Genomic DNA, 27,719 nt, shown 5'->3' with positions numbered 1-27,719 from the left:
TGGTTGCTCGAGCTGCTTAGCTGGGTCACTTGATGTTTAGCATCGAGTTTTCCGAGCGTAGAACTCACCCTTTCTTCGGTGGACTATGAGTGCCACCCTAGGGAGGCCCCATCCTACCATTTTGGAGGAATGTTGGAGGGATTCAGAGCTTAACACTCCGTTATTTACCCAACTAGTGCGTATTCTAGGAGGACGCAAGAATGGAATACATGGGAGTTGTTTCAGGGGTCTTCCGGGGGACAATTGCTGGGAGAATTTTGGTAAAGGAGCTTCAACAGGATACTAGCCTTAGGAAGGAATTTCGGAGCAAGAGATGGCTGCTTGAGAATAGTACAAATTGCAGCATCCAAGGCTAGCACAGAAGCCTCTCAATGGGCACACGTGGGAATTTGTGGGTCAAATTGTGGGGCAAGAGTTCTCTGGGAGAAATAAGGATAACCTTGGGGAAGTGTATCTCAGCATTTTTGGAGTGATTTGGGAGGGCTTTTACTGGAGTTGCAGGCAAGTCATATTTTCCAGCAGATGGAGGAGGACGTGGTACTTGGGGGCCGAATTTCCATGGTCAAAACCAGGCCAAACCCTTTCTGGGTTTTGGTGCGTTTTTCTTGAGGAGCTTGGGGTTAATTTTGTGGAATTTTCTGAGCATCGAAGGTGGGGTTTCTAGCAGCATCTTTCCAACAGACAGTGTAGTTTTACTGGGACAGTCCAGGGCATCATTGTAGCAGTTGATTCTACCATCTGGGCTTGTCATTTTATCACCTGGGCTTTGTCACGCTTGCCATTGAGGCAAGCCCAGGTGCACTTCTTCCACACTATTGTATTATTGCTCCCATTTCTTAATAAAATGGCTCAGCTAGTTATCATTCTTGGTCTTTACATGGGTGTACACTGAATGTTTAAATTTTATGGTGTTGTATTTATTGTTTGATTTGCATATCATTGTTTTTCCTAATTAGGAACATTACAGTGGTATCAGAGCTCAGATCTTGGCTCAGTCATGGGAGACTTTTCCTATGAACGAGCACAGGAAAAACATTACTTACCGGAGGCAAAGGTACAGGAGCAGGGAAAGAGAGTTGGAGATTACACCTAATCCGGAGGCATGTGGGAAGACAGTAGTTGTAGCTGAGATGGGGGAGCCAAGGAGTAAGGAAGAAGCAGTATTCGATAGCCTCTTGAAGGCCTTGAATGATTTGGCTAAGGGACAAAAAGAGATGTTGGAGGAAATCAAACAGCAAAATAGGGACAAGAGCCTTCATTGCGAGTTCCTATTTGGAGAGACTTTAGTGGCCTCACAATAGTATGACCACCCTTCACCAGCCACTCACCCACTAGCTTTCAGTGGGCCATCTAGAACTATGTTTCCTACTTTCCTACCATCAACACCCAATGAGCATGGAGGACCGGATGATCAGATGCCTATGGGGGATTTCTTCAGGGAGTGGCAATCCATGGGGAAAGATTTCAAAGCAACCCTGTCATTCAGAGACTATTGCCAGCTCAAACAGAATGAGAAGTGCAGGTACAGTGGGGGACCAAGTACACAGAACTCAGAGTTGCAGCTTACCATTGGGAGGATGTACTTCCCCACATATGATGGCTCTTCCAAGTGCACAGCTCGAGGTTGGGTGGAGAAGTTAGATACTTATTTCCAACTTAATCGGATGACAGAGGTGGAAGCCATCAAAATGGCTATCTTACACTTGGAGGGGAGCGCACGAGTGATGATTTCATGGCTTGTCCACATTGGGGCATGCCAGTGTGACCTCTTATGAGGACTTCACACGGAGAGTGGTGGAATGCTTTGATAGGAGGGACCCGGAGGCTCACTTCAGGGAGTTGACCCAACTTAGACAGACTGGCCACCCTGAGCATTACATATCAGAGTTTTTGAGGGTTTCAGTTATGGTGCCAGACCTATCCGATGCTAGGAGGGTGTACACATTCATAGAGGGGTTACTTGAGCCATTGCATGGACTGGTGAAGTCACGCAGGCCCTCTACCTTGCAAGAGGCGGTGACTTGTGCTAGAGATTTGCAGGGGGCAATCCCCAAGACCAGAGCACCCATTCCATCACAGACTCCCTACCCACAGAAGGGAGGTGACACTAGACCCCCACCACAGCAAGTAGCCCAAGTGTGTAGGCAGTTCAATGAGGAGACTAGGAGAGACCTCCAGAGGAGGAGGCCAGGAGAGACCTCCGGAGGAGGAAACTATGTTTTACTTGTTGGGAGCCATGGGCACCATGCCACAAGTGCACCGCTGGCAAGGCCTACTATATCGAGGTCTTCTCGGATAGTGACCAGGAGGATGATGTGGAGTTGGAGTTTGGCAGGGGAGATAGCGAAGTTTAGGCAGAGAGGGGACCACCACCACCACCCAAGGGAGCACCTTTCGCACCAACTAGGGGAGTCCTTGCTTCTTTGCATGGAGTTCCCAAATCTTTTACTTTGAGAATCAGAGCCACAGTGCAGGGACAACATATCTCAGTTTTAGTAGATAGTGGGGCCACCCACAATTTCATTGATGCTCAGATGGTCCAGAGGCGAGGCATCACTACAGAGGAGTTTGAGGGGTTCTCAGTTCTGGTGTCGAGGGACAGGACTATGCAGTGCACCCGATACGTTCCCGCATTAACAGTGACCATGGGGAACTATTCGGTGACAAATCATTTCTTCGTTGTGGATGTGCCAGACACCAACGTGGTGATGGGTGTCCAGTGGCTCTACTCCCTTGGTCGAGTCACCACTGATTGGAGGAAATTGGAGATGGAGTTCACGGGGCTGGATGGCAAGCCAGTAGTTCTTTAGGGCATGCATTCGTACCCTCCACAGACAGTTTCAGCACACAAGACGGAGGCCGACTTGAAGCATGGGGACATAGCATGGATAGTGAAGTTGAGGATTTCAGAAGTTGGGGGATAGCCCAAGCCACCTCACCCAGACATACAAACTATCTTAGACAGATACCCTGTAGTGTTTGGGAACATACCACCAGGGCAGCCACCTAACATGGGTTTTGAGTACACCACTGAGTTGGAGCCTAGGGTGCAAGCAGTTATCACCACTCCTTATAGGCATCCTAAGGCCTACAAGGATGACATAGAGCGTGATATCAAGGAGTGGTTGGCATTGGGACACATTAGGCCGAGTTCTATCCCCTTCGCTTCATCAGTAGTTATGGTGAAGAAGAAGGATGGGACTTTATGCACGTGCATTGATTATAGGGCGCTCAATAAGAAGACCTTGATGAACAAATACCCCATCCCGCGCATTGATGAGCTTAGAGGAGCCAAGTACATCTCTACGATAGATTTGCATTCGAGGTACCCCCAGATTAGGGTGAGGGATCAAGACATCCCCAAAACGATTTTCAGGTGCCACTATGGGCTCTTTGAGTTCTTGGTCATGCCCTTTGGGCTGACCAACGCACCTGCTAATTTTCAGTCATGTATGAACCATGTATTCCATGGGCAGTTGGAGATGGTGTTGCATATTTTAGAGGAGCAACAGTTTTACGCCAAGTTGTCCAAGTGTGAGTTCGGGTTGACAGAGATGCTCTACTTGGGACATATCATTGGCACAGATGGAGTGAGAGTGCACAGGGCCATCCAGGATTGGCCTAAGCCCCGAAATGTGACCGAGCTGAGGGGATTCATAGGTAAATGCACCTATTACATGAAGTTCGTAAAGGGCTTCTCACAGCTAACAGCTCCCCTCACATATCTGACAAAGAAGGGGGCTTTCACATGGATGGACAGGGCACAGTCAGCATTTGATCACCTCAAGGACGTGATGAGTAACTGCCCAGTTTTGGCACTTCTAGATTTCACACAGCAATTCACATTGGAGTGTGATGCATCAGGAGAGGGGGTTAGCACAGTATTGTCTCAGGATGGACACCCCATTGCTTTCGAGAGTGTTAATTTTAGGTATGTTCTATGCTAGAGCAATTTATTTCAATTTTCACAGTTAGCTCAATATCTTTTCCAGATTAGCAATCACATCAACATTAAAGTAAACTGAAAATAGAACATAAATATAAATCGCAGAAGACAAGCCAAGACAAGAGGACGCAAGATATGGCACTAGCCAGGGACAAACCCCAATGTGGGGAAACCCTTCATCAATTCTTCTTATATGTTCTTCAATAGTTTAGCAGAGAGAGAGAGAGATAGAGATAGTACATTTACAACATGTTAATTTTACGTATGTTCTATGCTAGAGCAATTTATTTCAATTTTCACAGTTAGCTCAATATCTTTTCCAGATTAGCAATCAAATCATCATTAAAGTAAACTGCAGATAGAACATAAATATAAATCACAGAAGACAAGCCAAGACAAGAGGACACAAGATATGGCGCTAGCCAGGGACAAACCCTAATGTGGGGAAACCCTTCGTGAATTCTTCTTATATGTTCTTCAATAGTTTAGCAGAGAGAGAGAGAGAGACTACATTTACAACAGAAGTCAACACTTTGACTTTCTAGATAAGAGAACAGATCATCTCTACATGAGATCAGTTGAAGACATGCTACTTCAACTGATTCTCCAAGGTGACTCCTTCACCTATCATTGTGTTGCATCTCGTCCACATGCTGCACCTCACCGTGCTGCACCATGCTACACTCATCATCACAGTGTTGGACCTAATGTTGTTGTTGTCACAGTGTCTACCACTGTTGTACATAGTGCCACTGCTGCACCATGCTTACGACTGTCCCAATGTACTTGCAGCAATGTACTTGTTGTGGTCCATGCTTTACCATGTTGCTGTTGTCCATGCTTTATCATGTTGCTGCTATCCATGATTCTTCATGCTTGCAGTTGTCCCATGTTGCAGTTGTCCCATGTGTCACCATGCTTCACCATCACTATTATTATGTGCACTATGCTGCATTGTACATTGTGCTATGTATTGTTGCTCCTATGTACAACTGCTACACCAATTTCCATTGTTGTTATGACTATGTTCAGGTTAGGGCATGACTTGTAGTCTACCACACATTCAGGAGATAAGTCCTTTTAGGACTGCAGTTTACCTTGGAGAGCTTTCTCTCATGCCACATTTCCCTTTGAAGGTGTTGTCCACCCTTGACAGTCCTTAACACAACCTCAGCTGTGTGCTATGGCCTGTAGCCTAGTACAACAACTAGCAGTAGCTTTCGACCTTCCCAAATGATACCCAAATAGTCTCAAACAGCAGTGTTGCCTTCCTCATGAACTCGGCCAAGCTGACAACACTTACCTGCACTCAAACGCATACATATACAACCCTGAATTTCTCCTCCTTGTGATTGCGGCTTCCCTGTCTAGCATATACACCTAAACCAGACTTTGGGTCATGCACAAGAACAACCTTATGCAATGTTGTCAATACCCACGTTCTCTAAACTCCTTCACGCTATGATAAGGTCCCTTTTGCTGCGGATGAAGTCCTTTTGCTGTGGCTAAGGCTCCTCTTGACTGCGGCTTAGGGCTCCTCTTGACAGCGGATAAGGGCTCCTCTTGACTGCGTATTAGGACCTCCTCTAGCTGCGAATTAGGCCTCTTCTAGCTATGGATAAGGACCTCTTCTTACTGCGCATTAGAACTCCTGTTGACTACGACTAGGGTTTCTTAGATCTGCGGCCAGATCTCCTTCAAGACTGTGGCTAGGGCTCTCCCTTCAACTGCGGCTAGGGCACCTTTGATGACTGCATCTAGGGCTCTCCTAGATGACCCTTTCCACTGCATCTTCCTTGAGAGAAAACAAACCCAAACAAGTGGAGAGAGGGAGATCATGAGAGTTGTGTGTTCTCAAATGACTTTCAAGGCACCTCTATTTATACTAAAACGTTGAGCACATGTGCGGTTTATTTGGTTGTTGGCCGACCTTGACGAATTTTCCCATAACACAAATAAATTCATATCTCCATGAATATTTATCGGAATCGAATGATCTATAGATCAGTCCTACACCTCTCGATGAGAGGGATCTAAGAAAAATATCAGCTGCCATTAATAAGATGACCCACATGGAGTTTGGCCCCAGTGTCCAATTTTAATAGAGAGTCGAAAACTCCTTCCACATGAGAGGTCGTATTCTATCTACGACCAGGAGATGTTGGCCATCATGCATGCGTTGGCCAAATTACAGCAGTTCCTAGTGGGCAACAGATTCCGGGTGAATACTGACCACAATAATCTTCGCCATTTTATAGAGCAGCAGGGCCTCAGTGACAAGTAGCAGAGGTGGGTCAGCAAGGTGTAGGCCTACAATTTCAACATTGAGAATGTCAAGGGCAAGCACAACATAGAAGTAGATGCATTATCCAAGAGGCCCATGACACTTTCACTCATGAGCATTTCCCATACCTGGAAGGCGCAGTTGTTGGTGGAGTACTCCAAAGACCAGCAGGCATGTGAGATATTGGAGGGCATCCACGCTGATGAGCACTACAAGGTGATGGTTGAGGTCATTTACTACAAGGGGCATATATTCTTAGTGCCAGGTTCGCAGTTGAAGGAGAGGATTCTCCATGTAGCACATGACTCCCCACTATCGGGACACCAAGGGTTCCGAAAGACATACATGACACTCAGAGAGTGTTTCACATGGAAAGGCCTCAAGGGGGGGGTATTGAGATATGTGCAGGAGTGAGGATTGCCAGAGGAACAAGGAGGAGTTTACTCAACCAGCTGGGTTGTTGCAGCCACTTCCCATTCCTATGGGGAAATGGGAGAGTATCTCCATGCATTTCATCACAGGGCTCCCAACAGTGCAGGGGGAGGATTGTATATATGTGGTGGTAGATCGGCTGACCAAATATGCCCACTTCTTCACCATACTGACCCGGTATACAACGTCATAGGTAGCCGAGATGTTCTTCAGGGAGGTCTTTCATTTGCATGGATTCCATAAGATTGTAGAAAGTGATAGAGACAGTCAATTCATGGGAGCATTTTGGCAGGAGCTTTTCAAAACAGTGGGCATGAACTCACCCCGAGCACGATTTACCATCTGCACACTAACAGTCAAACTGAGAGGGTTAACAAATGGTTGGAGGGTTATCTTCAGAACTACGTGATCAGGCAGGCAGCAAAGAGCACGGATTCGGTGTCTGCACCTAGGCGAGTACTGCTACAACACCACCCATCACATGTCCATCGATATGTCACCCTTTCGTGCCTTGTATGGTTATGATGCTTTGTCTTTTGCTGACATTGTTTTTGGAGATAGTCGGGCCCCAAAGGCCAAAGATTGGATCTAAGAGAGCCAAGACATCCTTAAGGCTCTCAAGGATAACATATTGACAGCTCAAAATCAGCAAAAGATGTATGCAGATAGGCACAGGATTGAAAGGCAGTTTGAAGGGGACTTGGTTTTCTTGCAATTACAGCCATATCATGAATCCACATTGAAGCAGAAAGGGGTCGAGAAGCTATAGTCGTGTTTCTATGGGTCGTACAGGGTGATTAGGAGAGTTGGGGAGGTGGCCTATGAGATGGTGCTTCCCCGGGGAGCAAAATCCACGTCTTTCATGTTTCGTGCCTCAAGAAGGTGTTGGCGCAGTAGGTGATGGCAGTTGTGGAGTTGCAACCACTTGATGATGAGGGGCATCTAATTCTGGAGCCGAAAGCCATTCTGGAGACTAGGGAAAGGAAGTTCAGAAGCAGAACTATCAGAGAATATTTGGTGCGTTGGAGGAGCTTAACAGATGAAGATGCCCCTTGGGAGGGTGAACAGATACTTGAGCATACAACGCTAAAGTTGTTTGGGGACAAGCAACATTTGGGAGGGGAGGATTGTAATGTCCCTTCCTAAATTAATTTGTCAAAGGTTCATTTTCCACAATTTTGACATTTTTTAAGGCCATGGGACCCACAAAATTTTTGGAAAAAGACTTAAGAGGGAAAAGGGAGGTCGTAATGTTTTGTTGATGGAGCATAGGGGACACCCACATAAAAGAAAAACACACTTGCCTAAGGGAAAAGTTCGAATAGCCAAGGAGGAAAGTCAAAAGGCTAGATGGAGGGGCTCACGTGGGGAAAGAAGGCCCATGAGTTATAAATGGGAGAGGCTTAGCCTCATTTGGTATCTTTTGCCTATCGAACTCACTCTAGTTGCTCGAGCTGCTTAGCCGGGTCACTTGTTGTTTAGCATCACATTTTCCAAGCGGAGAACTCGCCCTTTCTTCGATGGACTGTGAGTGCCACCCTAGGGAGGCCCCATCCTACCATTTTGGAGGAAAGTTGGAGGGGATTCAGAGCTTAACACTCAACCATTTACCCAGCTAGTGCGTATTCCAAGAGGACGCAGGAAGGGAATACGTGGGAGTTGTTTCAAAGGTCTTCCGAGGCGCCATTGCCAAGAGAATTTTAGTTAAGGAGCTTCAATGGGATACTAGCTTTTGGAGGGAGTTTGGGAGCAGGAGATGGCTGCTTGAGAGCAATATGAATTACAGCAACTAGGGCTAGCGCAAAAGCCTCTCATTGGGCACACGTGGGAGTTTGTGGGTTAAGTTGTGCGGCAAGAGTTTGCTGGGAGAAATAAGGAGAACCTTGGGGGAGTGTATCTCTGCATTTTTGGAGTGATTTGGGATGGTTTTTACTGGAGTTGGAGGCAAGCCATATTTTCCAGCAACTTGAGGGGTATGCGGTACTTGGGGGCCTAATTTCCAAGGTCAAAACCAAACCAAACCTATTTTGGGTTTTGGTGGGTTTTGCTTGAGGAGCTTGGGGTTAATTTTGTCGAATTTTCTGAGCACCGGAGGTGGGATTTCTAGTAGCATCTTTTGAGCAAAATTTAGTTTTACTGGGGCAGCGCAAGGCATCATTGTAGCAGCTAATTCTACCATTTGGTCTTGTCATTTTATCACCTAGACTTTGCCACGCTTGCCATTGAGGCAAGCCCAAGTGCACTTATTCCACAATATCATACTATTTCTCCCATTTCTTAATAAAATGGCTCAGTTGGTTATCATAACTGGTCTTTACATGTGTGATAATTTCTTAATCTAACACATCAGAAACCCCTATTGCAATTTCTGGTTTACTATCTCCTACTTGTTCTTTACATTAACAAGTTATTTAAATGCATAAACATTGAAGTAAACACAAATGCATTCACAAATATACAGATCATGCACTGAAGTAAACAGAAACAATAACACAAGGGGCACCATTATTTTAGGATAATCGTCACCGAAAAAACCCAATGCGGGAAAATCGGTGCAACAGATATGAGGGTTTTATTATTAAGTGGATTCTTGAATACAACTAGGGTGCCAAAATTGGCTCACCCAACAGAGAATGTCCTTGGCAGTAGTACCTTTATCCAGAGACATATTCTAGCAAATCAGCAACCGGATGATCAACCCCACAATGACTCTGGCTATTCCTTGTGTTGTACAGCGAAAGCTGCTCCAAGCACTGCTCTGGAACTACGTCACTTTTCAGGAACTACGTCACCCTCTCCCGGCTGATCTGCTCTCAGTCTGCCCCACAGAATCTTCCTAGCGCTGCCTCTGAAGCCCTCTGTGTCCTTTGCGTCAGCCTCTACGACTTCTGCATCAGCCTCTACGGCCTTTGCATCCTCTGCGCTGCCTCCTTCGGCCTTTGTGTCAGCCCTTCTAGGACCTACGCTGTCTCTCCCCATACTTCACTACCTCTCTACTATGTATTCTTCAGCCTTGGATGAAATCCCTTGCTGAACTGCCCCTCGCTGCAACTGATCACTAACTCGATTTCCTCAGCAAACCTCGCCCTAGAAAATTGAATTCTTGATCTCTCTTGGTGTGTCTCCAACTGACCCTCAAGCCTCCTCTTATACTTTTCCTGTTGACGATTCAACGGCCGAGATTAAGTCCCTAATCAATGGCTAAAATATTAGAACTGGCTTGATCCTCATCACTTAGAACTTTCTCACCCATTTTATATTAATACACATTAATATTTTTATTTTCCTAAGTTTAGACTTAGGAACTCATTAAAAATATTAATTATTTTAATATCTCTTCATCCGAGTGGAATTTCTCCAAACGATTTCTGGGTCTTGGAGATCTCATGTGCCTTAGCCTCTCCACCAAATTTCATGGCTAGAGCACTTCCGATGCTACCAAAAATCAACAACATGGGTGTGCACTGAATGTTTAAATTTTATGGTGTTGTATTTATTGTTTGCTTTGCATATCATTGTTTTTCCTAATTAGAAACAATACACCAAGGCTATGATCTATGATCTGTATCTGTTTATGTTTTTGTGGGCAGAGGCATGCAACACAACTATCAATTTGCAAAGCGAATGTTTTCAAAGATTTTGGAGGACATGACTCCTAAGGAAGCTTTCAAAGGAGTGAAACCGTAGGTGAGCCACTTCCATGTCTTTTCTAGCCCAATTTATGTCCACATACCTTCAAAGAAGACTAAACTAGAGCCCTCAGCAAAGAAGGGCATATTTGTTGGATATAGCAAGACTCCAAATCCCTGCAGGGTCTCCATTCCAGCACAAAGGAAGACTATTGTAAACAAGGATGTCAAATTCGAGGAGAGTAGGACCTTTAGGTCACATGATATAGATCCAACAGTGGCAGAGGATTGAAAGCGAGAGACTTTAAAGGCTGAGGAAGGGCTAGCAACACCAACAGTTGGGACTCAATATTTTGATCAAGAGGGGCAAGAGATTCCTTTGAACTCTATCGGGAGGTGGCCGAGATGGGTTGAGAAAACCGTAAGAGATGTTAAGAAACATGTGGAGGCTCCTAGCAGCACCATCAAGGAGAGTATACCACCAAGGAGATTTCCAGCTTCATGGCCTTGATGAGTAGCATCAATGAGTCCAAGCCTTCCATATTTGAGGAGGCAACAGGCCAACAGGTTTGGAGAGACACTATGGTGGAGTACAACTCCATCATAAAGAATGATGTCTAGGAGATTGTGCTAAGGCTTGCAAGGTAATCAATGGTCACTTCTCAATGAATATACAAGATTAAACATGTTGCTAATGGCAATGTCGAGAAGTATAAGGCCAGGTTCATGGAGAGAGAGTTCTCTCAGAAGAAGGGGGTAGACTATGAAAAGACATTTGCCCCTGTCGCCAAATATGCATCTATCAAGGTTGTTATTTCCATTGCTTCAAAGACAGACTAGAGGATATCTCAGAGGGATGTGAAGACAACCTTCTTGAACAGAGTCATTGAGGTGGAGGTGGAGGTGGAGATTGAACAACCTCAGGGGTTTCAGTGCATGCAAGGGAGTAACATCTATGCAAGTTAAAGAAGGCATTGTACGAACTTAAGTAGGCACTTAGAGAATCATACTTGAGGATTGATGAGTATCTGCTAGGCTTTGGATTCACCAAGAGTGAGGTGGATTCAAACTTGTACTATGTACTTGTTGGCAATGATTTGTTTATCTTAGTACTCTATGTGTATGATCTCTTTCTAATGGGATCTGTGAAGCTCGTAGAGAAGTGCAATGAGGACCTTGCTTTGGAATTCGAGATGAGGGACATTGGGATGATGCACTACTTTTTGGGATTGGAGGTGTTGCGGTAGCTAGGAGAGATATTCCTCGGGTGGGACAAGTATGTGACTGATATCCTAAAGAGATTCAAGATGGGTATAAAACAATCATTGTGTGAAATAGATCAAACCTATGGAAATGTCTACCCATGCGTTTCTCCAAGTATCCCAAGGTTCCTCACCCTGCATGGGAAATGTGGAGGCGCACCCCCCACCCTAGGGGATGCATCGTTCTGGAACAAACTTCTTATACAAGAAAGTCTCAAAGATGCAAGGGTTAATGAGAGACATTGAACAAACTTGGCTAAGGTAAAGGTGTTTTAATATCAAGGATGGATGAATATTCAATACATAACAGGCATTGAGCCCTGTAAATCATTATTTTGGGCTCTTTAAAAAGGCTTTGCATGGACTCATCCTTCAAGTATGAGGTATTGAAAGGCACAACTCAATTTGGTGTGCATACACTTGATAATCCAGTCAAGGACGTTGTCCAAATTCCTCCTTTTTGTGAAAATAATAAATGACACGAAAATAAAATATCAGAGACAAAAAGCTTTGGGAGAAAAGGATTTTGAGCCTGATTGTATATTCACAAAAAATAATGATACATTATTCACACAGATGAGGCCTCGTATTATAGAAATGAGGTTCTCACAACAAATTACCAATTTGGCTAATTGGTTGAACCTCCTCCACAACTTTCTCCACAATATCTCCATGAATATCTCCACAAACATCTAAGCAGATTTTGTGTGATTTCATCCCTAACTCCTCTCATTCTCCTCATCTTTGGTCATACGTAGACTTCTAGAGTAAGTTTACTTTCATGATTAATAACTTCATAATTTTGTTATTTTGTGAATACCCTTATTATCATTATAAAGCTAAGGAGACGGGAGCTTTGAAGGGGGAGGTTAGAGATGGATTGATTGACTGCATTGATTGCATGATCCCATTGGAGTGTGATCAGCTGGAGATACACCGACAGGTCACAACCTTCAGCAATGCCTCAAGTACCTTTGGGAAGAACCTAGCAAAGATTACAAGGGAAGCAGATGAGCCAGGTAAACAAAATTTTCAATTTTCAAATTCTTAATACTTATTTTGTTAAATCGTTTATAATTTGAAAGTTGGATATAATTTGTAATTTCGTTGAACTAACTCATTACACTCCTATGTTTTTTGAAGCATAATGGTGGGAGGCTTTTGGTAGCCATTGCCCTAAATTGCAGAAGTTTGCAATTCGTATTTTGAGTCAAACTTGCAGTGCCACTGGGTGTGAGCGGAATTGGTTTGTCTTTGAGAGGATTCACACAAAGAAGAGAAACCGTTTGGATCAAAAACAGTTAAATGATCTAGTCTACGTCCAATACAACCTCCGGCTTAGACGCAACCAATTGTTGAACAAAGCCCTGATTCAGATCCCATTGTGTTGGAAGACATTGATCCAACATCAGATTGGGTAATGGAGCGTCATCCAACAGAGTTTACTTCTAATGAGGATATTGATTATGAATTACAAACGATAGCATCACTCGAACATAATGTTTAGTTGAATGCAAATCCTGATCCACTTGTACCAGCCTCAGCCTCAGAGCCAGCAAGTCCTCCAGTTGCAGGCGCTTCCTCTGCTCAACCACGACAGAAGCGCATATCTCGTCTATCTCAGTGTGCAGCTGCTACACAGCCTGCTAGTGCTACCACTTCTACAGTTGCAGTTGGAGATGATGATGAGGAGGAGCCATGGGGCCCCCTGTTTGACTCTGATCCAGAGGTTGATCCAGATGATCTTGGCTCCTCTAGCAGTAGCTAGTAGTACTGGTCACAATTTACTTTTGTTGTAGAGGCCATTTCTAGCCTCCTTGGTTATGTGTTTTTGTTTTGATCTCTATATCATCATCATGTATGTATTGGACAGTGCACTGGGTGCCATTTTGATATAATGGATATATACATGAGCCTACTTTGATCATATGTTGTCTTCTATCTATATTCTAATGTTGTGTGTTTGGAAACATGAATGAAAATCTTTAAAATTATGTTTTTTTATAAAAAAATAAATATTTAATGTATTTTTTACAACGATCGAGTCATTGAAATCGAGTCGGCCGAGTCGATACCGAGTCGGAGTTGGAGTCGACCCTCGGCCGAGTCGGAGTCGCAGTCGGAGTCGACCCTCGGCCAAGTTGGAGTCAGATTCAGAGTTGGTGTCGAAGTCGGAGTCGGAGTCAGAGTTTTAAAACATTGGATCTACCATGCTTCCGCTGAGCTTCATTCAACGATTGATTTGTGTCAAAAACGAATTTGTTCACTGAGCTCACTCGCTGCAGGTACACGCTCTTTGCTGAGCTTCCGGTGTTGTCACAAAGCCGAAATCAAATGTCTTTATGCACTGGATGGTTCTAATACTCATCGACCAATAATGACACCACGCTTCAACACAGTGACCACACTACAATCCAGCAGCCATATCTCTTCAATGCACAGGTCTCAATGCTTCTTCAGCTGGCTAACTACTCTACGTGGGTTTCTAATTCAATTTCATGCTGATCTCACACAATTCCTCTTACACAGACTCAACTCCTTGCAGATCTGGCTTCACGCAAGACGATTTTTCTCCAATGTGGCTTCACACAGTCCAATGCTACAGATCTAGAACAAAGACTGCAGATCTAATTTTAATGCTTTATGAAGATTCAATCTAGCAGCGTACTGATGCTTCTTATGCACACATAGAGCCCCACACTGCATCATCCACATGAAACTCTTTCTTCAGATCGGAAGCATTAATTTGGCCTATTCCAACCAATTCAAACCACACTCTCACTCTCTTGTTGCAACATTCTATGAACTTCAGCACTCCAGGACGCAGCACTTTCATAAGAAACTATGCACAAAAAATCAGGCCCATAGAATAATTACCGCTCTGATATCAATTGAAAATAATAAATGAGAAGAAAATAGAATATCAGAGACAAAAAGCTGTGGCAGAAAAGGCTTTTAAGCCTGATTGCATATTCACAGAAATGAATGATACATTATTCACACAAATGAGGCCTTGTATTATAGAAATGAGGTTCTCATAACAAATTACCAATTTTGCTAATTGTTTGAACCTCCCACACAACTTTCTCCACAATATCTCCACAAATATCTAAGCTGATTTTGTGTGATTTCATCCCTAACTCCTCACATTATCCTCATCTTTGGTCATACGTAGACTTCTAGAGTAAGTCTACTTTCATGATTAATAATTTCATAATTTTATTATTTTGTGAATAGTTGGACTTCTTGATTGTTTATGTGAGTATGAGGCTAACATTTTGTTCATAGCATATTTTGTTATCAAACCGAGAAGACTCCAAAAAATTTACAAAACGCTACATTATGTTGAGATGTAGACCCCAAGGATATTTGAGAAGGAGAGAAAGAAAACTTATATTCATGTCCACGAGTGGCCAAAATAGATCAATAATACTTGATTTTACATCCAGCAGAATAGAAATAATTTAGGGTAGAAGAAAACCCCATGGACTGAAAAAGTACCTGAGCACTAAGACGATAAAACAATGTGGATAAAATGAACAACATAAACATAGCAATGTAAACCCAAGCTATATAATGCAAGTACATGTACAAATTTCCTTCAAGGAAATATGAAGATGAAAGATGGAAACTGAAACCAGGATGCATGCAAAGAGAACTAGATGGTCCTCAATGTTGGATAGAAGTAGATCCACAATGCCCAGAATAACGGTCAGGATACCAGAGTACTCGAGCTAATAGTAATGGTACACTACACTGAGGAGGACACCATCGTACTGAAATCTGTCTGTGCGTGGATTGATTGTATCTAAAGGGAGCGTAGTAGTAAGTACAGTAGATAGTGGATAGTGTATATTAGATACATGCCTACCTTGCTTTAAAGTAATTACAATTTCAAAACCAAAGCAGCATCACTGCCTATCATGCAATGTTTAGGTGTTAATAATACACATTATTCCACAAAGCTATCTTCCATGTGAGCATCAAATGAATCATGTAACTCCTATCAGAAAACTAGTTCTTCGGTCAATAAGAGCCACAAAGTTACAAACATGATTATATAGAGCAAAGCACTTGTCAATTTACTCACTGGGCATGATGAATCTGTCCATTTTGAAATGCATGAAGAGTGGAACGAATGATTACAAACAGTAGTGAGAATCCCACTGATGTGTTGATCAAGCCTCTCTGTAAAAACGAAAAAGAGTTCAACGAGGAAGACATCAGAAATCCAATCTGGTATATTTTTATTTTCATCCATAATGAACAAGAGAAAGCGAAAAAAAAAATGTAAAAGAAAACATGTATTTATGGAAAAATAGTAAATATCAAAAAGAAACATAGTAAAAAGCCAGATATTTTATCGCAAAACAACCGTTTCTATGTCATATGAAAGTTTTACAGAACTATTTCCTATTTAAAGAAGGTGGAACTAAGTTCATTAATTTAGCTGAAACATTGCTTCTAAGTTCTAACTGGTGCAGATCTTAACAGTTAAACCAGAAAAGATAGATGTACCACTTCCATATAAACAACAAAACCCCCTAAACAGATTAAGAAAATGAAATTAATTATAATAAAAATGAATATTTGAAAATGAAGCGGGCAGTCACTATTCTCCAAAGGTAATCTTCAGTGAGAGGCCCAGGTTTCCAGTTGTACTATGATGGATAATTTCTCTTTGGTGGGGAACATACAGGCCTTGTTAATTTTCTAATACCAGATCCAACTTGATTTTCCTAGCAATTTGTTTTATACCCAGAATATGTTTCACCCAGTAAAATATTTCCTGAAAACTGCTGAATAATAAATATAAATGTTGATTTTTTGTGTAGCATCGGGAGGTATTCCCGCATGGCTAAAAGATCTTCAAGCCGGCCTAGAAGAATTATGTAAATTTTATTTTTATTAAATCAAGTTGGCCCAAGAAAGTCAAGTCGGCCACCCAATATAGAGATGTGTCTCTTTGGTTGTCACACCTCATTCGACTTCCATAAATAAGAAGTGATGTCTCATTTCTCCACCAAGCAAGAGCAATTCTTTCTCTCTCTTCATCATTCTTGGACAGCCTTGTGAACAAGGAGGACGAATTTGACAGTTTTGACAGAGCTGATTTGACCAAGTTTAATTGGGCATTGGCCGAAGCTGTTAGACGACAGGAAGGCCACACATGCAGACTGGTCAAGATTTGACCACAAACCGCAGGGTTGACTGCAGTTGACCATGGCTGAAGTTTGACCACAGGCCTGTTTGACCTGGCCAAGTTGACCAGCATTAAATTTCTGATTTTTGGCTGGTTTGACCAGCATTGAAAAACAGATGTCTTGATCAGGTTTGACTGTTATTTGACTTGGATTATTGGCACAGATTTCTAGACAAATTGCTGATTTGTAAACCTTGGTGAAGAATAATTTCTCCTAAGAAAAATTGGTTTTCTCCCAAGGATGGGTTCCCCAGGGTAAAGATATTGTCTCTTTTGTGCATCGCTGTCTCTCTGTGATCTTTACTATCTCTTGAGATTTTCATAGGTGTAATTATTCAATGATAGCAGTGACATAAAATACTGGTTGAAAATCATCAGAAAATTGTATTCTACTGCTCTCGCCTTAGAATTTCAACAACAAATACACTTGTACTTTAAATAAAATTTGCAGCAGAAAATAAATGGAAAATCAGCTACCAAACACAGACCAAAATTATGTCCAACAAATTCTCCTTCACTTTCTATTACTTGGGAAAATTAAGGCCTCCTTTAACAAGGAAATTGAATTGATCCACAGAGACTACACAGAAAATATAACAATGGAACTTGCCAACTCGGTCCCCTCAAAAATGTTGAAATTTCTAGCGCAAACAAGCTAGAATAATTTTCTTCAACAAATAACTACTTCCAACGATCAGTTAACATTTAATGCCACATAGTATTCATCCAATATCATTAAGCAGTTATACAGAAGAAAATTTCAACCAATAAACAAGAAAGAGTAGTAGAAAGTAACCATGAGACAATGAGACAGGAGACAGAAATTAGGCCTGAGGCCAGGGCAAAACCTAGACATCTTTCCTTATGAGAGAGAGAATTCAAATTTCATCAATACACCAAAAACAACATCATCAAGATAATAGCCAAACCAGTAATCAAGAACAAGATTAAGTGCAAAGCCCTCCTGATTTTCGGCCCCCTTCTTCTGCTTCTAACTTCGCTAGATCAGATATAATCACCTCACAAGTCGATGTACAAAATGAGGAGGAGAGGCCTCCTTTATATAGTCTTTGAAGGGAGTCGAATATGTACCTCCAAGGAGCCCAGCCGACTTACAATATGAGGCCAACTTGATCAATAGGAGCACAAAATATAAATTCGACTTTTTCATTTCTTCTCGAGATGAAAATACCGACCATGGCTACTCAAATTCCAACAAAAAAATTGGCTTGCACGTATGTTGGTTCTTTTTCACAATTTTAGCCCACATATAGCAACTCGGCCTCCTTCCAAGTTTGGAATAAACCCTCAGGGCCTCCCCAAACTCACACTTGCCTGCTAGAACTTCGCCTCACAAGTCTCAGCCTTGTGTTCCACACGGCACACCCTCATCCTCCTCCATGAACAAGTCTCAGCACTCCTCTTGTGCACTCAACCCATAGTTGTGGGGGAGCACCCCCCCCCCCCCGCGAACCCGCTCCCGAATCGCGCTCCGAGCGAGAGCGGCTCGGGAGCGTGCTCCCGAAAAAAAAATTGTGCTCCCTGCCATTTTCGAGAGCACTGTAGGGAGTGATCGCTCCGTCGCTCTCGGAACGAAATTTTAAGCCCGGGAGCGATCGCTCCCGATCGCTCTCGAGCATTAAAAAACCGCTCCGAGAGCGTTTCGAGCGGCGCCGAGAGCGATCCAGCGGAAAAAAATTCTGCGGACCTCAAAAAAAATTAAATTAAACAAAAAAAAATTGTTTTAAAAGCCCAATGGGCCTAAAAAAAATTCATTATCACTTCATTGAGTTGAGTTTCTTGGAGAGCAAGAGCAAAGGAGCAAGGAGAAGCGAGGAGCAATGAGCAAGCCTGCAAAGAGGTAAGTAACTTAGTAATTTAGTTAGTTTAGTTAGTTTAATTTAGTTAGGTAGTAATTTAGTTAATTTAATTTAGTTTATTTAGTTTAAAAATCATGAATTTAAATTAAATTAATTAATCCCAATAAATTAAATTAATTTGCAGATTCAAAACCCTACAAACATCAAACACCATGGACCTGGCTATATTTCTTGGCATTTTCCTCTTCTTGGTCCCTTTTATGGTTATTATGGTGCTGGAGAGTAGGAAACGGAGGGGTCAAACTAAAGAGGGGGATGAAGAAGCTGGAGAAATTCGAATTGATGAAAACCCCGGTGAGGAGGAGCTGGAGGAGGGTGAACATGACCCTCAAAAAACTAAACAAGACCAAACCCCATTGTGGAAATATGTTAACAGGGCTGAAACAGGGAGAGGGGGTGGAACCACTAAATTTCATTGCCCCCATTGCAACACTGATTACACAGGTTCATACACCCGTGCTAGAAGACACCTCTGCGGGAAAAGGCCATGGGATGGAGACAAACAAATAGGAATCAAAACTTGTACAGCGGTGTCAGCAGCGGATAGAGCCAAATACATAAGGGAAGAGGAGGAAGCCCAATACAAATCAAAAAAATCAAGGGGTTTCTTTGAACCAAGCTCACAATCACAAAGAACTCCTTCAGCGTCCTCCCAAGGCAGTGGATATGGAGGCAAAGGGTCATCATCTTTAAGGCGTAGAACCATATCAGATTTCCTTGATGAGGGGTGTAGGAATGATGTGGATTCAAAGGTTTACAGGTTTCTCTACGCATGTGGGATACCATTCAATGTTCTTCGCTCACCTTATTGGCACGAAATGGTTTCTGCCATAAATGATGCCCCTAAATGATACAAGAGCCCTGGGTATGACAAGGCAAGAACCATTGGCCTTGATCATGAAAAAGCAAAAATATCACATTCTTTGAATAGAATGACAAGTTCTTGGATTGACCATGGGGTGTCCATTATATCTGATGGATGGACAAATGTAAAAGGCAAGCCATTGATAAGTGTTCTTGTTGTGTCTGTTAGTGGTCCCATCTTTCTAACTGCACATGATTACTCAGACAAGTTCAAGACCGCCATCAACATTGTAGAAGCATTACTTGAAACAATTGACCGTATCGGGCCATACTCAAGCGAACAAAGTTCCTTCTTAAGATTAATTACTCCAAAAGACTTGGAATATCAAATTATCGATTAAGGATATAAATATTATATTAAATATGTGAATAAGAATAAGAATGATGATGAATTACAATGAGAACGAGAGGCTTGCTTTAATACCAAGCAGGTGTCTCTTCATGAAGAGTCATGTCTTATTAAACATGCCTCTTCAACCTAATTACTACTTAACTAATAATTAATTATAATTATTATCATTTACATTATATTTATATTATTTATATATTTTATTCGTTACACATACAATGTCATCCAAGTCATCACTGATAATGCTCCTAATTGGAGGGCAGCGGGAGCAATTATTGAGGATAAATACCCCAACATATTTTGTTCTGGATGTTTGGTTCACACATTGAACCTTCTATTGCATGATATTGTCAAGAACAAAAATGAACAATACCAATGGATTGGTGACTTGTACAAGAAAGGCAAACAAATGATAAAATTTATTACAAATCATAGCAATACCCATGGCCTTTTCACCAGTCACTCGAGATTGGAGTTGTTGAAGATTGCGAAGACCAGATTTGGTAGCTATTACCTCACCTTCAGGGGCCTTTTGAAGGTAAGAGAGTCATTGGCTAGCATGGTATCAAGTCCACATAGGCAGGTATTAAAGGAAAGGGCTACAAATGCAGCTGACAGGGGAGGTTTTGAAATGGTGGAGGAGGCCGCTCTTGATGGTCAGTTTTGGACAAGTGTGAGGCAAGTATTGGATTTCACCAAGCCCATTTATCACATGATTCGGTTTGCAGATACAGACAAACCAGTGATTGGCGAGGTGTATGAGAAGATGGATACCATGTTGGGGCAAATAAAATATATTGTTCATAACAGAGATCCCGACTTGTAAACTGATTCACAATTGCGTGTGTGAACGGTGGAATAGACTTAATCTTCCACCACATTGCTTGGCGTATATCCTTACGCCAAAATACTACTCTACATCTTGGTTGGGCCAGCCTGCAGCAAGGGTGGTGTTAGGACCAAACCCCATTTAGATCCAGAAGTAACTAGAGGATATTTGGAAGCATTAGAAAAGTTGGTACCTGACAGGGAGGAATGTGCAGCTGTGCACCATGAAATAGGCACATACTTCAGTGGCACTGGTTTGTATGGTAACTTCCATGCAATGGACGACAGAGATAGATTTGATACTCTCACATGGTGGGAAACATATGGCGACCAGGGACTTTTGCCAAAATTGGCAAAAAAAGTTCTTTCACAAGTTGTAAATACTTCTTCTGCAGAGAGGTGTTGGAGCACCTACAGCTACATACATAATGTGAAAAGAAACAGACTCAATGAAAACCGAGTAGAAAGCTTGGTTTATGTGCACTACAACTTGAGGTTGTTGAGTCATTACTGTGATTGGGCTTATGAGGATCCCACATATAAAATTTGGGACAATCACCCAGAGGATGACAATTTGGAGGATGGCATTGTACATATTGAAGAACTGGAAGAGGAACTTGTAAGGGATGAAGATGAAGCAGCTGCAGCCGCCATGCCACCTCCACCATCCAGTAGCAGTGCTCGAGGTCCGAGTCTTGTTCCTTTGCTGTCGCCACCTCCATCTACACCCTCACGTGGAGGTTCTAGTTCTGGTCGTTGGTCTGTGCGGAGACTCCTAGAAGACCACCACGAGCTGCTTATACTCTTGGAGACTCTCGTGGCAAGGGCCACATGTAGATTTACAGTTTACTTGTCTTTTTTAGTTTCTATTAGACTTTAGTTTTCATAACTATTGAGTTTTGAGTCCTTGACTCTTGACTCTTGACTCTTTCATATCATAATGATATTTTTTGTAAACAATATATCACCGTGACAATGAAAATTTGAAGTTTGAAGTTGGGCCTTGGCAATTATAACTCATTGGTAATGATTGTGAATTATGAATATGATGCTTCGTGAAAGACTAAAGTTGTTTCATTTCATTTCATTATTCATGTTTCATTTTATAAATTTATAACATTTCATATCATGTTAACAGTTAGAAGTTAGGACTTCGAAATATCTAAGATATTACTTCTTGTAATGGTTAAACTTAACTTACAAGTACAACTTTGGTGATCAATGATGATAAATGTTATTGAATTTTCAATTTTGAAAGCTTGAAGTTGAAACTTTAAGATTGAATTTGATGAATCATGATTCATGAGACTCAATATGTTGCAGTTGTAATATGTATTTTACTAACTTGTGGACATGGTTGATGACGATTATAATTTCTAGATGATTGATGTGATATGGTTCAATGATCAATCTATGTTTTTTTATGTTTTTTATGTATAATTCGTCATTCTACATGTTTTTGTTGACATATATGTATCAAAAATTAAAAAATATAAAAAATATATATATTTTTAAAAAATCGCTCCCGGATTCGCTCCCAAACCGGGAGCTTCTGAAAATGGTCGCTCCCGCTCCCGTTTTCGCTCCCGATCCCGCTCCCAAGCAACATTGACTCAACCTACAAACTTATGTTTCAAAATTCACACTTTTCACCTCTCTTCAATCTCGAATCTGTCACTCACTGAGAAAATCGCTCTATTGTCTTCAACTCTCCCTTAGGCCTCTTTTATAGTTTCCCATTGCGCTAGATCTCCTAAGTGATGAATGGCTAGGATTATATCCTAGGCCTCACTTGAGATCATCAATTGAGATCAGATCTAGATCACTTTAAAGTATTTATCCATGATTGCTGTGATATGAAGAAAAAAGCAGGTTGTTGTAAGAAAAACAAATTGTTGTAACAAAAATAAATAAATAAAATGGATGGCAAATACAATTATCAGCACTTTGAATCTCCTATAAAATTGGTTACTCTCCCTTACTCGCACTCCAAATCCTCCCAAAACTCCAAAAACTCGATTGAGTGAGTGAAAAAAAGGGCCAAAACAAGCAGACATGTCTAAAAATCATGACACAAGCTTGATATGTGTCAAACACAAGTCAAACTTGTGTCTGCCACATGTCAAGCTTGTGTCTGACACGTGTCAGGCTCGTGTCTTGTCCAACTTGAAGGATACAAGATATGGGGGTCATAGGGACGTGTAAAATAACTTAGGATCAGATCCAGATCACTTAAATGATTAAATTAGTAATCTTTAGAAACTTAACTCAATAGTCAACATTAATTGACAAATTAATTAATGTATTTTTCCTAAGATAAGCTTGGGAAAGAAATCATAAAAATCACTTACTCAACATGAGTGAGTACCTAAAGAGGCTTTTGGACATCTTCTACATGCTTGACACCTAGCCTATGCAGAAGCACTTGTCCGAGCTATGAACATCAACACTCCCTCCTGGCAAGGAAGGTATTCTACACCACCCTCAGCTTATCTCTTCAGTGGACAAACTTCCCCTTCAGAATGGGCTTGGTGAGAATATTTGCAACCTGCTCATCTGTGGAGATATACTGAAGCTTCACAGCTCCCCTTTGCACCCTGTCTCTAATGAAGTGATATCTAATCTCTATATGCTTGGACCTATCATGAAACACTAGATTCTCCAAGAGTTTGATGCAACTCTGATTATCACAATGAATCACAATGGGATCCAACTCTAGACCAAATAATTATGTGAGCATCTCGTGTAGCCAAATGGCCTCACAACTCGCCAAACTTGCTGCTATGCAATATTATTAGAATCGGACCGGTAATTGAACTAGTAAACCCCTTGGACCGGAAAAGATAAAAAAACCGAACCAAAAAACCAGTCAACCAAAAACACATAAAATATTCAAATTTTAAAGAAAAGCACATATATTCATATGCATCCAACTCAATCCAAACCATTTATACACAAATAAATAAAAATTCTCGTTTATAGAGCATGTAAGGGTGCACATAACCAAAATAGCATTGAGTGCAATCCATCTTTAAACTAGAAATACATCAAAAAACAAGACCTAGATGGCCTCTAGCATCAAAACAAATCATGCTACAACAAATACTTGCATAAGAATATTTGCCTATATTGGGATCTTTGTGATCAATATCACCCTCTAAGCATTAAAATAAGATTAAACAAATGTTTAGCATGCCAATTCAAGATATTGTTTGAGTGATGCGTACATTTTTAATAAGATCATGATATAGGAGTTCAACGATCAATGCCACTAACATCAAGGTACATTGAGGGATTGATGCTCTTGAATAAATGCTAGTTCAATACCCTCATACATGATAAAATCCAATGGAAACATTGCAATCCCCCCAATCCTGAAATCTTGAAAAAACTATTAAGTCTGTTGGATTTTGAGTGAGATCTAAAATTCTACTTTCTACATATGAAATCTAGCGAGGTTGGAACCACTCTCAAACATCCTAGTTTATTTCATGGTAATGTTAAAAATTTAAGTAAAAGGATCCCTTTTACTTTAAGAATTTAACATTACCATGAATTGCATAGCAATAGTACGACCATAGACTTGAGTATTAGGCACCTATTGTGGGCTAATGCCCAACTAAGACACAAATTAACAGAAAGAAAGCAAAACAGGCCCCACTTGTTTCATTCTATGCAACTTTCCCTTACCGAACCAACCAAAAACAGTTCAAGTCACCAGTTCGAACCAGTATTTGCCTCAAAATGGTCAGACCAATCCTAATAACATTGTTGCCATGTACCCGGTTTCTGCTAAGCTCTACTTCCTGCTAACCATGAAATCACTACTAATCCCAAACTGAAGCAGCACCCGGAGTTGTTTTTCCTATCCACTGCACTCCCAGCCAAATCTGAGTTTGTGTAACCCTCCAACCACACTCCACCACTCCTAACATATCTTAGCCCATACTCCATTGTACCTTGTATATACCTAAAGCACATGCTTCTACCACACAATGCACCCCCCTCAACTCCACCATAAATTGGCTCAAGGTATTCACAGCAAAGCATATATCTCGCATAGTGTTAACCAAATACATCAAGGAACCTATCAGTTGCTTGTACAAGGTGGGATCCACTAACTCTAACTTTGCAGTATTCAGCTTCCTCAAATTGGTGATCATAGGTGTAGACAGAGGCTTGCAATCCACCATCCCAAATCTTCCCAAGGTATCAACTATATATTTTCCTTATCTAAGGAAAATCTACCTGTCTATTGCCACACCTCCAATCCCAAAATGTGGTGCATCACGTTAATGTCCTTCATCTTGAAATTTGTAGCAAGATCTCGCTTGCACATCTCTTTGAGCTTCTCTAACCTTGTGAGATCTAAATCATCAACATACAGAATCAAGATGAGTCGACCATCTCCAACAAGTGTGTAATACAAGTTGGGATCCGCCTCACTCTTGGTGAAGCCCATACCTTGTAGGTACCCATCAATCATCCAGTACCATGCTCTAAGTGCATGCTTGAGTCCATATCGTGCCTTCTTTAACTTGCACACATGAGACTCTCTCCTGTGCACCTTGAAACCTAGAGGTTGCTCAATGTACACCTCCTCCTCAATTATCCCATTAATGAAGGTATTTTCACATCCATCTGATGTATCCTCCAACCCACCTCTGACGTAATAGATATAACAGCCCTGATAAAAGTATAATTGGCAATTAGGGCAAATGTCTCCTCATAATCCACTCCCTCCTCTTGGGAGAACCCTCTAGCCACAGCTTTAGCCTTATATTTCTCAGTACTAACATTTGCATCATGCTTGTTCTTCTACATCCACCTAGAGCTAACAATTGATTTCCCCTCTAGCCTAGGTACAATATCCCACACATCATTCTTCATGATGGAAGTGTTGCCTCAAAATCTAGCAATTCTTGTGAGAGGGCTACCAAGATAAGAACAAGACCAAGGGACAACAGTGAGGTTACAACAGTGAGGAACTAGACAATGGGTTACAATCCAACCCACTAGTTTAAATGCTAAAATGACATAAATGACCCACATGTATGAGTCGTAAGCCTCAAAAATGTTGACGTCGTGCCCTTTTTGGGCTCCAAATGTCAGATCATGGTGAGATGAAGGCTGAAAATGTGTCTATGTGACAAGATCATCCATCATTTGAGGAGTATCCCTCAAATCCACCTCAAATCATCCTTATAGGTCTCAAATCCAGCTAGGGTGTCAACATGTCATCTTTATGGGTCTCCAATGGTCAATGCAAGGCCTCCTCTTTCTAGCATTAGGGTTCAATCAAGTGCAACAAGCCGTCCCTAGTCATCTCATGGAAGAACGTCCTCATTTGGGCTTTGAATCATGGTCTGCCCATCAGGTAGTGTAAAGGCCAACATAGGGGAATGTTGGGTCCAGTGGTGAAATCATCAAGAATCCTCTGTGTTGTGTCAAAGAAGATCAACGTCCTCAGTCCTTGGGGTGGTCTAGGACATGCATGCTCCAATCATCATAAGGTCCAATGCTCTAAAGCAAGTAGGCAACAATGCATCTTCTAAGTCATCAACTTCTTTGAAAGGCCTGGGTACCTGTGGAGGGGGTACCCTCAAGGTTTGGGCTAATGTGGACCACCTAAAAACACCAACATTGACTCAAGTGAAAGCAACCATCCATGAGAGATTATGATCATATATGCATCTAAGTGGACCAAACTTGTAGGAGGGCATATTTATACTTCAAACTTGGATCACCTTCTGATATCTAACTAGACCAAGTCCTATAAAGGTGTTTCCTACCTTGATAGAGGTGGCTAATGGTCAACCCTATTAGGTGCTTCCAACCCCAAAGGGGAGCTAGCATTTCCAAGGTCAACCCCTCAATCAATAGGGCGCGTAGTGTAAATGAGTGACAATGCAGGGGAAAAGGCTTCACAAGCAAGTGTCATGGTCAAAGGGACCAGTTGATGGGGAGTCGATATCCTTACTGTATAGATGTAAATGGAGTGAGCAATAACGGAAGCGTGAATTCCCCTGCTTGGCCTACTTTCTCCACCCCTCTAGTGCACCTTTTACTTCTTTTTTTATAATGCTTTGTATTACAATGCATAGCTCAAGTGTTGGAGCTTGCTCTTTATGATGTGCATTTAGTTTTTTAAGATGAGTCAATTTATCGCTCATTAGGGTTGGGACTTGTAAGGGTTCCTTTTGATTTAATGGAGCATCTAGTGCTCAGGAACTGGGTGGTGGCTAATGAGGAGGTTAGAGCTCATGCTAGACTTCTGCCCACGTGCTAACCTATGTCCCTGCCATCCTTTATTTTGATTTTCTTCTTTCTTTTATTGTGACCATATTATGCTTTTTCATTCTTTTAGTTGCATCAACCTCCAAGGAAATTGAAGCAAACAAAGTTTGTACTTCCCATTAAATACCCCAGAAGACTTGGAATATAAAAATATCCATTTAGGATACAAATATTATATATTAAATGTATGAATAAGAATGATGATACAATGAGAATGAGGGTCATGTATATATAGCCAGGTAAGTACCCTTTCACGAACAGTTATGTCCTTTAGGGACATACCTTTTCATTAATTGCTAACTAATTAATCATTTAATCTTATTTGTTGTTTTTACATTATTTGTGTTTATTTTTATATAAATTTAGTTTGTTACATTGTCTTCCCCTTCAAAAAGCTTTGTCTTCAAAGCTTACTGATGAAGGATCGGTTCTCTTTTGTTGATCGACATATCTTCTTATTTCTGCGCTTTCATCTTTGTTGATGCAAGACGATATGATGTTTTGAGCGATAGATAGAATTGTCGTACTAAAAACGGATCGGATATTCCTAGATTAATCTTCTGGGAAATCTTCTGACCAAGGTTACTTGGTAGAGGGAGCGAAAACGGGGAGCGGGAGCGAAAACGGGAGCGAGAGCGACATTTTCAGAAGCTCCCGGTTTGGGAGCGAATCCTGGAGCGTTTTTTATATATATATTATATTTTTTTATATTTTGATGCATATATGTCAACAAAAACATGTAGAA

The 27,719-nt window shown here is 41.6% G+C and overlaps 1 protein-coding gene across 1 annotated transcript in view; it reads right to left on the bottom strand.

Moving 5' to 3' along the window:
* LOC149222163 (BRAP2 RING ZnF UBP domain-containing protein 2-like) overlaps window positions 1-27,719 on the bottom strand; it is a 156,770-nt gene that overhangs the window by 45,808 nt on the left and 83,243 nt on the right. Inside the window, exon 5 of the mRNA XM_089385282.1 lies at window positions 15,644-15,741. Within this exon, the coding sequence (XP_089241408.1) occupies window positions 15,644-15,741 (98 nt within the window). The remainder of the gene's footprint in view (window positions 1-15,643; window positions 15,742-27,719) is intronic.

This window comes from Pinus tabuliformis, chromosome Q (genome assembly GCF_031772625.1).
Source record: "Pinus tabuliformis cultivar Carrire ecotype Pingquan chromosome Q, CPIR1, whole genome shotgun sequence".
Classification (NCBI taxonomy): Eukaryota; Viridiplantae; Streptophyta; class Pinopsida; order Pinales; family Pinaceae; genus Pinus; species Pinus tabuliformis.
This window is presented reverse-complemented; position numbering and strand designations above follow the sequence as displayed.